The sequence below is a fragment of the Eumetopias jubatus genome, unplaced genomic scaffold (genome assembly GCF_037043125.1).
Source record: "Eumetopias jubatus isolate StellerSeaLion01/CBP00866 unplaced genomic scaffold, mEumJub1_p1.0 scaffold_12, whole genome shotgun sequence".
Classification (NCBI taxonomy): Eukaryota; Metazoa; Chordata; class Mammalia; order Carnivora; family Otariidae; genus Eumetopias; species Eumetopias jubatus.
This window is the reverse complement of record NW_028274818.1, coordinates 11,804,502-11,817,551: the sequence shown is the minus strand read 5'-3', so window position 1 is coordinate 11,817,551 and position 13,050 is coordinate 11,804,502. Positions and strand designations below refer to the sequence as shown.

Below are 13,050 nucleotides of genomic sequence, written 5' to 3'. Positions count from 1 at the left end.
TAACCACCAGTAGAATAGACACAGGAGAAAATAAAGGAACAAAGAAAATCTGATGAATCTAGGAAAAATAAAACACTTAAAACACAAAACAAAATTTAAAAACACTCCAAATATGTCAGTAATTACAGTGAACTTGAGAGGTTAAACTGTACGGTGTGATCTATTTCATTAATAGTCTAGAAAAAGACCAAAGTGTAGTGTCAAAAAGCAGATCACTAAGAAAGAGGACATTGATGGCGCAGGCAGGACACAGGAACTTCTCGCATGAGCCCATGTTTTACGTATTATTTGTTGTGTTTCATGACTTTATATGTTTGTCACAACTCGTATTGTATACTTAGATTTGGTAAATTTAATTGTGTGTTATTTATATCACCGCGAAGCTGACAAAAAAGAAATTTAATAGAAAGCAGCATAATATAATACTTGGCTCCCAGTGAGTTCGTATTTACAAGTCATAATCATGTAAACGCAATGCTATTTAACTGAAAATTTGATTATATTGCATTAAGAGGATGACAGGAGGGGAAGGGAAGCTAAAAGATCTTCATCCTAATTGACCATTAATAGGAAATTGAGAGAATGTCTAGGACTGATGAACCAAGAATTAGCAATGCAAGCAGTTTGTTTAGAAACATCTGACAAAAATTGGAAGGAAAAGCTAAAGAAGACTCTGGTAGGCAGACTTGGAGTCTGGAAGCGTAGCACAGGGGACCGATGTTTTGTTAGCAACCTGTTAGAGTTCCTTTACAGCTTTGACCATGAGCCTATATCATTTTAATAAAAATTAATTTTAAAATTTGGGGCAGTGCACTGCTAGAAATAACTAGAAAGACCAGAAATGGGCATTGAACCCAGCTTAGTTGAAGGGAGAGTGGAAACTGATGTGATGGACGCCTTTTCCGGGGAGGTAATGTCTAGGCTGAATGTGAAAGGGTGGGTTCCGACACACCGAGTGATTTCTGCAGAACGTCACTCATTATTAAGGATGTTTCCTCTCTCTTGTAATTTTGTTAAACTCAAGCAGTACTTCCAAAAGATACTTTATTGATTTATTGCATTTTCTAGGTTTATATTCTTGTCGGTGGTGGAAAGATGACACAAATAAATCTTTCCTCTGTATATTTTTCTTCTTTTAAAAAGTATTGCTAGTCTATCTAGCACTACTGTCATGTTGAGTGCAAATGTTTGATGGGATATTCTTATCCTGTTTCTGTTTTTTCGGGTTTATCACTCAGTGCTACTCCATGGTTTTCAGATTTGGTGATACATTATAATGTTTTTCTCGTATAAACTTTAATTTCTGGGGGGAAATTGGAGGGGGAGACGAACCATGAGAGACGATGGACTCTGAAAAACAAACTGAGGGTTCTAGAGGGGAGGGGGGTGGGGGGATGGGTTAGCCTGGTGATGGCTATTAAAGAGGGCACGTTCTGCATGGAGCACTGGGTGTTATACGCAAACAATGAATCATGGAACACTACATCAAAAACTAATAATGTAATGTATGGTGATTAACATAACATAAAAAAACTTTTCCTTCTGGTCATATTCCTAATTGACTATAATGATAATTCTTCAATATGTCGTTGTGTGATATTGGCAAAGATCGTCTTTTGGTTCCTTAGACTTCTGTTAATAAACTGTATTGGCTTTTTTTCATTGGCATCATCCTTTTAAGGTTTTAAAATCATACGCATTTCCAGGGGTGCCTGGGTGGCTCAGTCAGTTAAACCTCCAACTCTTGGTTTCAGCTCAGAGTGTGATCTCAGCAGGGGGTCTGCTTGTCTCTCTCTCTCTCTCTCTCTCTCTCTCTCTCTGCCTCTGCCCCTACCCCCCCTCACTGTACGCTCATGCTCTCTCTCAAATAAATTTTAAAAAATAAAATCATACCCATTTCTGATTCCTAAAAGCAATCAGCTGAAAGATCACTTATAATACTGAAGTTTGAAAAGTTATGAGGTTACTCCTGAAGAGCAGGCAGGGTCACCCTATTGTGCAGCTCTGCCTTTTGCATTCATGCTGTGCATAGCAGGGTAGCTGTCGGAAAGTTTTGGAGGCCTTTTATTTTAATAATGACTGTCTTATCAAATCTATTAACATCTCATTGAAATAAGCTTTAATATATAAGATAAAATAGATTTTTTTCTATTTGTAATTTAGGTGGGGTACTTATAGTAAAAGGCACTACTTAGTGGGTCCGTTCATGCAGCAACCACTATTTGAATGACGAAGAAAGGTAAAAGACACAGTGCTTTACCACTTAGAATCTCACAGTTTAGTAGAAGGTAGTTTATAAAAAAAAAGGCAATCACACTGTAATGTATTAAGTGTTGTATAAAGAAATGTCCTGGGTGCTGTAGGAACACAGGAAGAGAAACCACAGGCCTTCCATTTTCAATAAACATTCTTTTTCTACTATATAAAAGTTTTTGTCATTCATAAAGCTATGATTTTCACTGAAACCATTCACTATTCTGCCACTTAAAAGATGAAAATTCACCTTGAAACACTGAAATTGGGGAAGGAGGGAGGCATTATTGTACAATAACAATATAATAAAGGAAGCATGCCAGTTGAGAGAATTTTTCTGCAACTAAACTCAGATGTATTATCTGGCTCCTCACAAAATAAGCATTGATCATTATTAGTGATATCTTCAGTCATGCTTCCGTACAAGGTGTGGCTGTTCTTTAAATTGTCCTTTGGTAAAAACCCAAAGTTGTCATTCTAAACAGAACTAAAATAATATCTGTGTACAGTTTTTCTGTAAGGTAATTTGATACATAGAGCAAAGATGTTGAGAAGAGTTCTTCTTTTCCCCTTAGTGGGTGGGTGGGTGGGTGTGTGTGTGTGTGTGTGTGTGTGTGCGCGCGCGCGCATGTGGTTCTTCTTTTGGGAAAGTGGTGTCAAAATCTCTAGTTGTAGTCATGGATTTATGTACTTTTTTCTTTGTTCTGTCATTTTTGCTTGTTGAAACTTCAGTTACGAAGCACATGCATAATTATATTTAGGATTGTTACGTCTGCCCTTTTATCATTATGTGGTGTCTCTTTTTACTTCATTAGTCCAATACTCCTTGTGTTGAAGTCTAATTTGTTGGATATTACCATAGTGTCCCTACCTCTCTTTTGCTGAGTGTTTGCATATATAGTATATTTTTTCCCCATAATTTTATGGTCAGTCTGTGTATTCATACTTAACAGTGCATCTCTTGGAGACAGCATACATTTAGGCCTTTTTCAAAACTTGATAATCTCTTTGAATTGAAATAATTAGTTTATGTTAAATATAATTATTGATCTGCTTGGTAAGTATATAATTTGCTCTTTTGTTTTTGTCCCATCTGTTTGTTGTTGTTATTATGTTGTTCCTCTTCTTCCTTCCTTGCCTACTTTTGAGTTAATCAGTGTTTTTTAGTATTCCATTTAAATTTCTCTTTTGACTCCTTACTTATGTCTCTGTGTTTTTTAGTGCATTTTTTCAATGCTTGCGCTAGAGATTACAGAATGCATTCATATAATATTACAGTCTCCATAGTGTTAATATTGTACCTGTTCAGATAAAATGTAAGAATTTTGTAAGAGTATTTTAATTCCCCTGACCTTTGTACTTGTATTTTCACATATACTCATATCTGCTTACATTATAAACTCCATAGTATGCTGTTATAATTTTTTAAACAGTCATATGTCTTTTAAAGAAAGTAAGAGATGAAAAGATACGTACTCTTTTATACTTACTCACATATTTCCTATTTCCAGAGCTCTTTATTCCTTTGTGTAGATTCAGGTTACCATCTATGGTCATTTCCCTTTAGGCAGAAAAACTTTTTTTAGCATTTTATATAGTGTACGTCTTCTGGCAGCAAATTCTTTCAGCTCTTGTTCATCTAAAAATGTCTTTGTTTTCTTTTTTGAAGAATATTTTCACTGGATAAAGAATTTGGGGTTTCAGTTTGAGTTTTTTTACAGCACAGGAAAAATCTTGCATTGTCACCTGACCTCCGTTGTTTCTAAGGAAAAGTGAGCTGCCATTGGAATTGTCATTCCTTTATATGTATTGTGTTGTTTTCCCTGGATGTTTTTAAGGTTCCCCCTCCCTGCCCCAAAGACATGATTTCTAGCAGTTTGTCTGATAAGGAAACGGGCACATAAAACTTAAACAGCTTGCCCAAGAATGCAGAGCTAGTGAGTAGAAAAATTCATTTCATTTCAGTTGGTATTGAAGGAAACGGAAATTGTATTATTATTCAAGAACTGGAGTGTGGGTCCATGGGATGCAGCCTTGAAGAGCTAATGAAACTGTGACTTTTAATTACTCTGACTATGCTGCGCTCCCGGGCAAGCCTTCGGGTCCTGTTGTCACTGCTGCAGTAAGAATGACGGAATGCAAGGTCTGCTGGCTTGAGTGGACAACTTGAAGAAGGAAATGCCAAGATCTAACCTTGCGTTTTCATCTAAAGATGGGGACAAAAACTTGTAGATATTCTATAATTAAGCTAACATAATTTCTTATATCTACTATCCTTAGGGCTGAGATAGTTCTTAAACTCACTGTTTAATCCAGCATGAGCTGAATTCATATTCGTGCCATATTTTCTCTTTGAGTGTTAAGCTGTCTATCAGGAAGGAATGAGATCAGTTATTCCAAATTATTCTTCAGAGAGTTTCTTCAGGGAAAGAGTATGCTTCTGAGTGGTGCTGTGGCAATCTAAGATGGGGTTTTGGGGGAAATATTTTTGGGTGGGTGTTTTGTAATCAGAATTATATAAAATATTTTCTAAATGTTCTATTTTAACTTATAAGACTTATATAAATGCATTCTGAATAAGTTGGATGGCTCATAAAATGATCATGCTTCATGTCGAAAGTTGAGATCTTATTTTTAAAAAGGATTTTGGAGAGTATGCTACCTTTTCCAACTTAGGTGGTGGGATGAGAAAGAATAATATTTTTAGACGAGCCCTCTATCCTCTCCTCTGCTCTCCAGCTACAGACACAGCCATGCCTGTGCTTTTCCTAGAATCTCCTCTTCTGTTGGTGGAATCATCCAGAAATAATTTAATCCTGATATGTTACACTAGGGGTCATGTGTTATCCAATGGGCCAAATCCAGCCTTTTGGTAATTTTTCATATAGTCCTGAATTAAGAAAGGTTCTTAAATTTTTAAGAAGCTGGGGGTGGGGAGGAAAGCTTATGCAACAGAGACAGTTAAATTTTACAAAGCCTACAGTATTTATTATCCAGCTTTTTACAGAAAAAGTTTGCTGACCCCTCTTTTTCACTGTCTTGCTGGGGATACAAAAAAGTCAAGGATTCTACCCACATGTAGTTTATTTGATCAAGAGTTTCTCTTTAGGGAATTGATTATATAGTAACCCCTCTTTTTTATGTTTACAAACTACTAGAATTTGAACATGTTTGATAAGAATCTCTTAATTGTCCATTGTTCCCTGATGTTTACCTCTGGTTTTAAAAATAGTGATAGCTGTGTGTATCAGCTGACATTGCTGTGTAACAGACCATCCCAACACCCAGTGGCTTAAACTAACAAGCATATGTTATTTCTCATGAGTCAGTGGGTCATCTGGGGAACCAGTTGATTTAATCGGAGCTCAGGTGGGGGTGGTTCTGCTCTACGTATTTCTCATCTTCCTTCTGGTGTCAGCCTGGGCAAGTCCAGGGTGATGGCAGAAGTTTAAGAGAGCAAGCTGAAACACAGCAAAGTCTCTTGATGACTAGCTTGGGACCAGCTATACTGTCACTTCCAGCTCATTCTTTTGGCCAAAGCAAATTACGTGACTGAACCCCCAAAGAGCGGGGAACTAAGTCCTGCTCTCATTGGAAGGACATTAGAGAGTTACATGGCAAAGGACATGAAAATTTGAGGCCACTAATGCAGTCTGTCATAGTTTGGTTTAAGGTCAGGATGTACCTTGCAACCAGTATTGGGAGGTGGGTATTGTACACATCAAAGATCCAGACAGCAGGGAATCATTCCTCAGAAGTCCTTCGCGAAGGGGCATCAGGAGTACAAGGGCCCTGAATTCCTTCAATTTAGCTTTTATGTACTGAGTGCCTTCCTTGCGCCTAACACTATATTAAGTTATGGGGCTCATAGAGCTTCAGGTCTAACAGTGGAAACAGACCATGACACATACATAGAAGATGGTGTGATAGTTCCAGTAGTAGAAATTGGTACTGGATATAAAAATAGCAACAGGAGAGAGTGGGAATCGACTCTGCATTGTGGAAGACATAGGAAGCTTTGTTGAGGAGGAGCTAAAATTAAATCTTGAAGCCTGGACAGGTCCACATTCCATGGTACTATTCAAGTTCAGGTAGAGAAGTACTATTTCTGGGAAAAGGTACAGCAATCTGTTAATGCTTAGAAATTGATTGTAATTAACAACTCTTGTTTGTGCTCAGATAATAGAGAAGTCTCTAAGAGCCCGTGAATAACTTTGTATTTACCTCCTTACTTTATTTATTGCAGTAGTTTTCAGACTTCAGCCTGCATCAGAATCACCCGGAGGACTTGTTAGAACACAGATTGCTGGACCCACCCCCAGAGCTTCTTACTCAGTAGGACTGGAACAGGGCCAGAGAATTTGCATTTCTAACAAGTTTCCAGATGATGCTGATGGTGCTGGTTCAGGGACAACACTTTGAGAAGTATTGATTTATTGAGCTTTTCCTCTGTGTCTGGCGCTCTGCAATGTGGTGAGTATATAAAAATGAAAAGAAAACATCCCTGTCCTCAAATTGCTCATGGTAGGGTGGCAGAGACAGAGAAGTAAGTGTATAGTGATAGTATAGTGGAGCGGATGATGAGCTACATGAAAGCAGTTTGCCGTGTGAATACACCAAAGGGGCACTAGTTCACAATGAGGCTGGAGGCTGCAGATGTGTGTAAGACCCAGAGACCACCCTTTAATTTGCACCAAGTTTAAAAAAAAATCTGAAAGTAGAGGCCTTAGGTTTTATGGAACCCTTTTACATACATAATTAAATTGGATTTTCTCCCGTTAAAAAAATCCTAAAGTAATAACAAAGAGAAAAATGACCTTGAGTCATGCTTTGCATGAGCTTGGTAAATGGAGTCATCTTTAATATTGCCTTTAGGAGATTTTCTGATCAAAAGTTTTCTAGATAAGCTTGTAGTTGTATAGGCAGGACAGCACAGGCTGAATCAGTTTCTTTGCAAATAAAAAAATACTCCTTTCTTTTGTTAATTTGTGCTACTCATCTTCAGGTATTTTAAAGACAGTTGGAGAAAGATGTTACATTTATTATGTGTGACTCTGTGTTCTCACAAAAACTGCTAGAAACCTTTGTATGTCAGAATGCAGGCAAAACTGAATGACAGCAGGAGCTTTGAGAGCTGGGGAAACCGTTTGTTAGGCAGCTGGTCCTGGGACTCAGGTGCTGAGCCTGCCCTTGAACAAGATTCATCACGGTTGTGGGCTAGTGTTACTGTAAGACAGACCCACACCTTTGCCTCAAGAGTAGCGCTGTGGAGGAATGCAGTGGGCATTATGTCACTGACCTAGGCAGGGCTCTTGGTTGAGCATGGTAAGCTGAGGGAGGGGCTTGGATCAGGCAGGGAGCAGTCAGGATACCTGAAGCAGGCAGCTGGTTGGTCAGTTGACTGAACTATATGCCAGCGAATGAAAGAGTAAAACAGAGTGTGGAGAAACAGAGCTGTACTCATGAACTTGTTTGTCTTGGCATTAAAAACATTCTGCCCTTTTAATGACGCAATCCTGGACTGTGTTGTCATCTCAACCTGAAGGGACAATACCCTTAGAGGGGTAATGGTCTGTATGGCTTCTATCTATCTCTATATTTTTTTTAATCAAAAGCATATATGTAGTAGCGCCTGGGTGGCTCAGTTAGTTAAGCATCCAACTCTTGATTTTGGCCCAGGTCATGATCTCAGGGTTGTGAGATCGAGGCCTACATCGGGCTCTGCACTGGGTGTGGAGCCTGCTTGGGATTCTCTCTCCCTCTCCTTCTCCCCCTCTCTTCCACCCCTCCCCCCTACTTGTGCGCAGGCGTACTCTCTCTCTAAAAAAAAAAGACATATGCCTAAAGTTATGCAGAACATTTCATTTTAAATAGTTATATTCCCTCTGACAAAGCGAGCTAAAGTGAAGTAGAAATTATAAATAGAATTCTTTCACTTTAAAATCATGTAGTGCAATGTATTTTCATTGAAGTTGAATTATTAATGAAGATTATTTGTAGTCTTTTTAACTGTCCTTTTTAAGCTATAATCTCATTAACAATGAAATCTTGTAACCTTTTTCTTAGCATACATCTGTGGATGGATACACTGAACCGCATATCCCGCCTACCAAATCAAGTAGCAGACAGAACATTCCTCGGTGTAGAAACTCCATTACGTCAGCAACAGACGAACAGCCTCACATTGGAAATTATCGTTTACAAAAAACAATAGGGAAGGGAAATTTTGCCAAAGTGAAATTGGCAAGACATGTTTTAACTGGTAGAGAGGTAAGTTTTCATGATGCTTTTTAATATTTACTTGGACCTCCCCAGGGTCTTGTTACAAAGCTTTCCTATGAGCTGATGCTGGGAATAAATGACATTTGAAATATGGTAAATACTGAGATATGTGTGAATGGAACATCCGTAGACAGAGCTATAATAAGGCACAAAAAGTTGGCCTTTGAAGGTTCAGAAAAGACTCATCCCTGCATGTAGCGTCTCATAAATCAGGCGTACTACAGTTGAGCTTTCCTCAGACTTCTGTCTTCTTTATATGGTTTCTGTAAACATTTTTGACTATCTTTGTTCCCCAACCCTAGGAACAGGGCCAGGGTAAGTTCTCGTTACTTACTGCTTAAGGTAAATTAGGTATAAATGTATATAAAGTCACCCACTACTTTTTATCTGTTCAGAGACCACATTGCACTTGTGGTTAAAAACAGATGGTTTTCTCAGGTAATAAGAGAATTGGGTTTCTAAAATCCCATGTGTTTTAAATTATGTGTATGTAGATAGCAAAAATGTATGTATTTAATCTTATTACTAATATTTAATAATTTGTATAGTAAAGACTAAAAAAGTTAATATTACTTAATGTTTCCTGGATTCAGTTAGGACTTGAAGATCTCAGTCATAATTTGTTTTTAATGTTTTTCTTTTGCTCTGTACATAATATTGTCACTTATGGTTCATTTTAGTCCTCTGCCCATTCTGGCTCCAGGAACTGTTCAGACACAGGCTCTATTAGGCAGAGACTTAGACTTAATCCACTTGGTTAGTCTGCTGCTATAAGTGAACTTGGGTGTTTGATTTCTCTAATCATTTTATTCACATGATACCTAACCTACTGAAAGCTTATAATCCCCTCCCTTCTGATAATTATAACTTACTAAGATCATAAGTAAAAGATTAAGATACAAATGATTTTTACTTTAAAGGAGAGATTTGGAAGAAATCTGAAAGGTGTCATTTCATTGACTCAGAATCCGATATGCTAAAGACATAGGTCAATGGAATATATCATAAGGCTGCCAGATTGTCACAACTTTACCATCTAGTGATGTGAACACCAAATATAACTAAATTACATCTAGTTAGGAATGAAACAAAAGATTTTTTCCTTATAAGTTTTTAATCCATCAAAATACATATTCTCAAATATATAGTTTAATGATTCTCTTTTTCAGGTTGCTGTGAAAATAATAGACAAAACTCAGCTAAATCCTACCAGTCTACAAAAGGTATTTAATTATTTTAATAGTAATTAATTAGAATATGAGTTTATTAATATATGATATTCTGTAAAGTCAGTTATCCTAAATTTCCTATCAGGTAAAATACTACATGTCAGTAGTATCTGAAAGAAAGACATGGCATAAAACATAATATTTTTATTTAATAATATTTCAATTATATTTATCAAGTAGTTGTTTGAGAAGTATCTACAACTCAAATTCATACACCATAGGAAAGGAATTTGTCTTTTAATTCAGTAGAATAAAACTTTGTAACAAATATTTTGAAACACTCATGATTCTGTTTTGTTTAAAAATCTATTTATAGTTAATATTGCCCATAGACGGTTTCCTTTTATTGCTTCACTTTCTTTTCTTCCTTTACCACAGGAACTAGTCTCTCAGCTAACTTAGAGTAAAAAATATGAACATTTCTTCAAAGAGTGCAAATAAAAAAAAGCAAGGGGAGGAAAAGAAAGGAGTGAGGGTGGAGATTGCCCTGATTAAACCTAGGAAAGCTCTTTCAAGTTCTTCATTACTTATGTGGGAAAAGTTTCTCAGATACACATTTTAGTACATTAAGAATGAAGCAAATATTTTAACACTTATGCCATATGTGTTAAGTTTGTATATGGCGAATTAGTAGACATTGTGATTTTTATTAAAATGTAGGATCATGGTCACATATGGAAATGTGACAGATAACTTTGAGTTCCTAACAGAGGTCGAATCTTAATGTAAGAACTTTTTAGTATGGTGTGTTTAACTATACTTGTGGTCATTTTAATGTTAAATTAAAAATTTGGGTCTGTGATATCAAGGCTCTCCCACTTAGCTCAGTGCCAGATAACTCAGTTTATTTTATCTACTTCTACTCAGAGATCTTTGTACTACTTACTGAGATTCCTTTTAAATTTAGCAATCAATGTAACTTTTATAGCACTGATATTTCTGATCAGGGAGAACGAAATATTTGCTTCATTCTTTTTTTTCCTCTGTGAGATGGTATACCTTATGGATGTCTTCTGGGAGAAACTTATAGCACCAGTCTGTTAGCTAATTATGATGCAGTGGTATGAGTTATAAAAAAGCATCCTCTCTGGGCAGATGAATTACCCAAAGATGCTCTTTGCCTGGGCTGGAGCCACAGTGGGGCAGATTTTGCCACTCCTCTTCCAGGAATCTTCTAAAAATGCACAAAGTGCTTATGTGTGGCCCCAGTGGCCCCATCCATCACCCATCTGGCTTCTCCACTCTTCCTGGATTAATCTGCGAGTTGCTCTAGTAAACCGAGTGATCTTAAGTGACATTAAGTGATTGAGGCCTGTTTTGCAAGTTGGATGCCCAGTAATATGACCCCCACTCAGTCTTTGCCAAAGGGGCCCAGAGAAAGCTGTAGAACCACAGTTACACTTGTTGAAACACGCAAACATGAAGCTGAATGTTGCTTTATTTACCTGAATAACTAAAATATGAACTTGATGACAAGTAATTTCTGTTGTCAGTTCTGCTAATCTTGCTGATGAAGTGTTGCTTTTCCAAATAGGGATATAAAGAAAGATGGCAATTTTGTTTTCTTTAATCTATGAAAATAAAATCCAAAGAAAGATAGACGTTCACTAAATGTAGCCCTGTACACTGTGGGTGTGTCATTATTTTTGAAATAATTTTCATTTATGCTCATAGATTTGCTCTCAGTTAAGAGTTTTGCAAACAAACAACAGACAAGGCTTGTAGAACATTCAACATTTGGCTAGTAGGATCTCCTAGTCTTTTTTTATATCTAAAAAAGCAATAATGGAATGAGAAGTAATAATGTTTGCTTTCCTTAGCATTGACAGTGAAGTCCTTTAGGTAAAAAATAGCAAAACATGTTGTCCGTGTCATTGGTGTGCTTATTAAAAGGCAGATGATGATAACACATATATTTGAAATAAGGATTCATTTCAATCTCATTTCCAAAAGCATTTGGTTAAATCTTATTCTGGACTTGATCTGAATTTAAGCTGATTCCCATCCTTTATGTTCTCTTTTGTGTGTAACATATTTATAGGAAATAGTACTTTCCTTTGCCAACATCAGTGATAGACAAAGTAACCTAAATTTGATACTGTGACTGTTCAAAACTTCTAAAATATAAAGCTCTCAAAAACAGTTTGGTCTTTGGAATTGTTAAGCATCTTTGGCTTCAACGTTGTTTGTGTAATATGCTCATATTATTTTGTATCATATATTTTGAATTAGTGGGATCCAATTTAGTGAGTTTTCATCATTTAAAAATTATTTGAGTTCGATGCTGTATTTACCCCTTCCTCTTTGGACCATGAGTCTCACCTGATATTTTAATTAGTGTTTTTTGGGGTAGGGTTTATGAACTGAACTAGTGATTCCTGGGGATCTTTTAAGCAGCCTAATAATGTTGGAAGAAAAGCAAAACAATGAAGCAAATTTGTTGATAGTTCATGTACTCAAAGTGTAAGATTAATTATCATTTTCTCAGAAATTCCACTAAGTTTTTAAACTTGGACATGTTAGTTTACATATGGATGACAAAGTCTGTGTTAGCCTTTCTGAGCCCATAGCCACGTGGGTGCAGTTTATCTGTCTTCTGTGTATTGTTTATTAATTTGCATTTTCTATTGTTTTACTATGTTACATTATAGTCCCAACTCACAAAAACTTTTGGCTCAGTGGTTCTGAAGTGATTTGCTGAGTAGTAAAGCCTGAAATGAGAACGGAGGTATGACTGCTGTAACTCAGAATTATGTCCTTAAATAATAAAGAGGGCTGCAGCATTACAACGACATGGACTGAATCTCTGTGCTAGGACAGTGGTTTTGTACAAGCAGGGAAAGTACAATCAATTTTCAGTAACTACATCTGAGAATTAGACTTATTAAGTGAATAATCCGTTTACGCCTAGTGTCTGGTATGTTATCTGTTGTGTAAAATGTTGTCAGATGGTGACCTAAGCCATTTAATCTTTGGTGAGTTTTCAGATAAAGCCCAGCAACCCTCTGGTAAGCTAGTTAAGTTTTCTAGAGCATCTGCAAAATAGTTTTTACCATGGTCACTACAGGTAGAGAGGAGGACAGAACCATGGAAGCAATATTCAGAATTAAATTTCTGTTAGCAAGTTATCAAGAAACCAAACTTGTAAAAGCAGTCATACAATTATTGACACATATTTTTATCAAGGAGAAAGCAGAAGAAGCTCTTCGGCAGGGTTCCTTAATGAATATCTCTGTTGGACATATGTTGAAATACTAGTTACTGTCACATATGCACGCTTTATAGC

At 36.7% G+C, this 13,050-nt stretch overlaps 1 protein-coding gene across 1 annotated transcript in view; it reads left to right on the top strand.

Annotated features, from left to right (window-relative positions):
• MARK1 (microtubule affinity regulating kinase 1) overlaps positions 1-13,050 on the top strand; it is a 113,030-nt gene that overhangs the window by 38,294 nt on the left and 61,686 nt on the right. The window contains exons 2-3 of the mRNA XM_088017247.1: positions 8,320-8,523; positions 9,705-9,758. Of these exons, the coding sequence (XP_087873373.1) occupies positions 8,320-8,523; positions 9,705-9,758 (258 nt within the window). The remainder of the gene's footprint in view (positions 1-8,319; positions 8,524-9,704; positions 9,759-13,050) is intronic.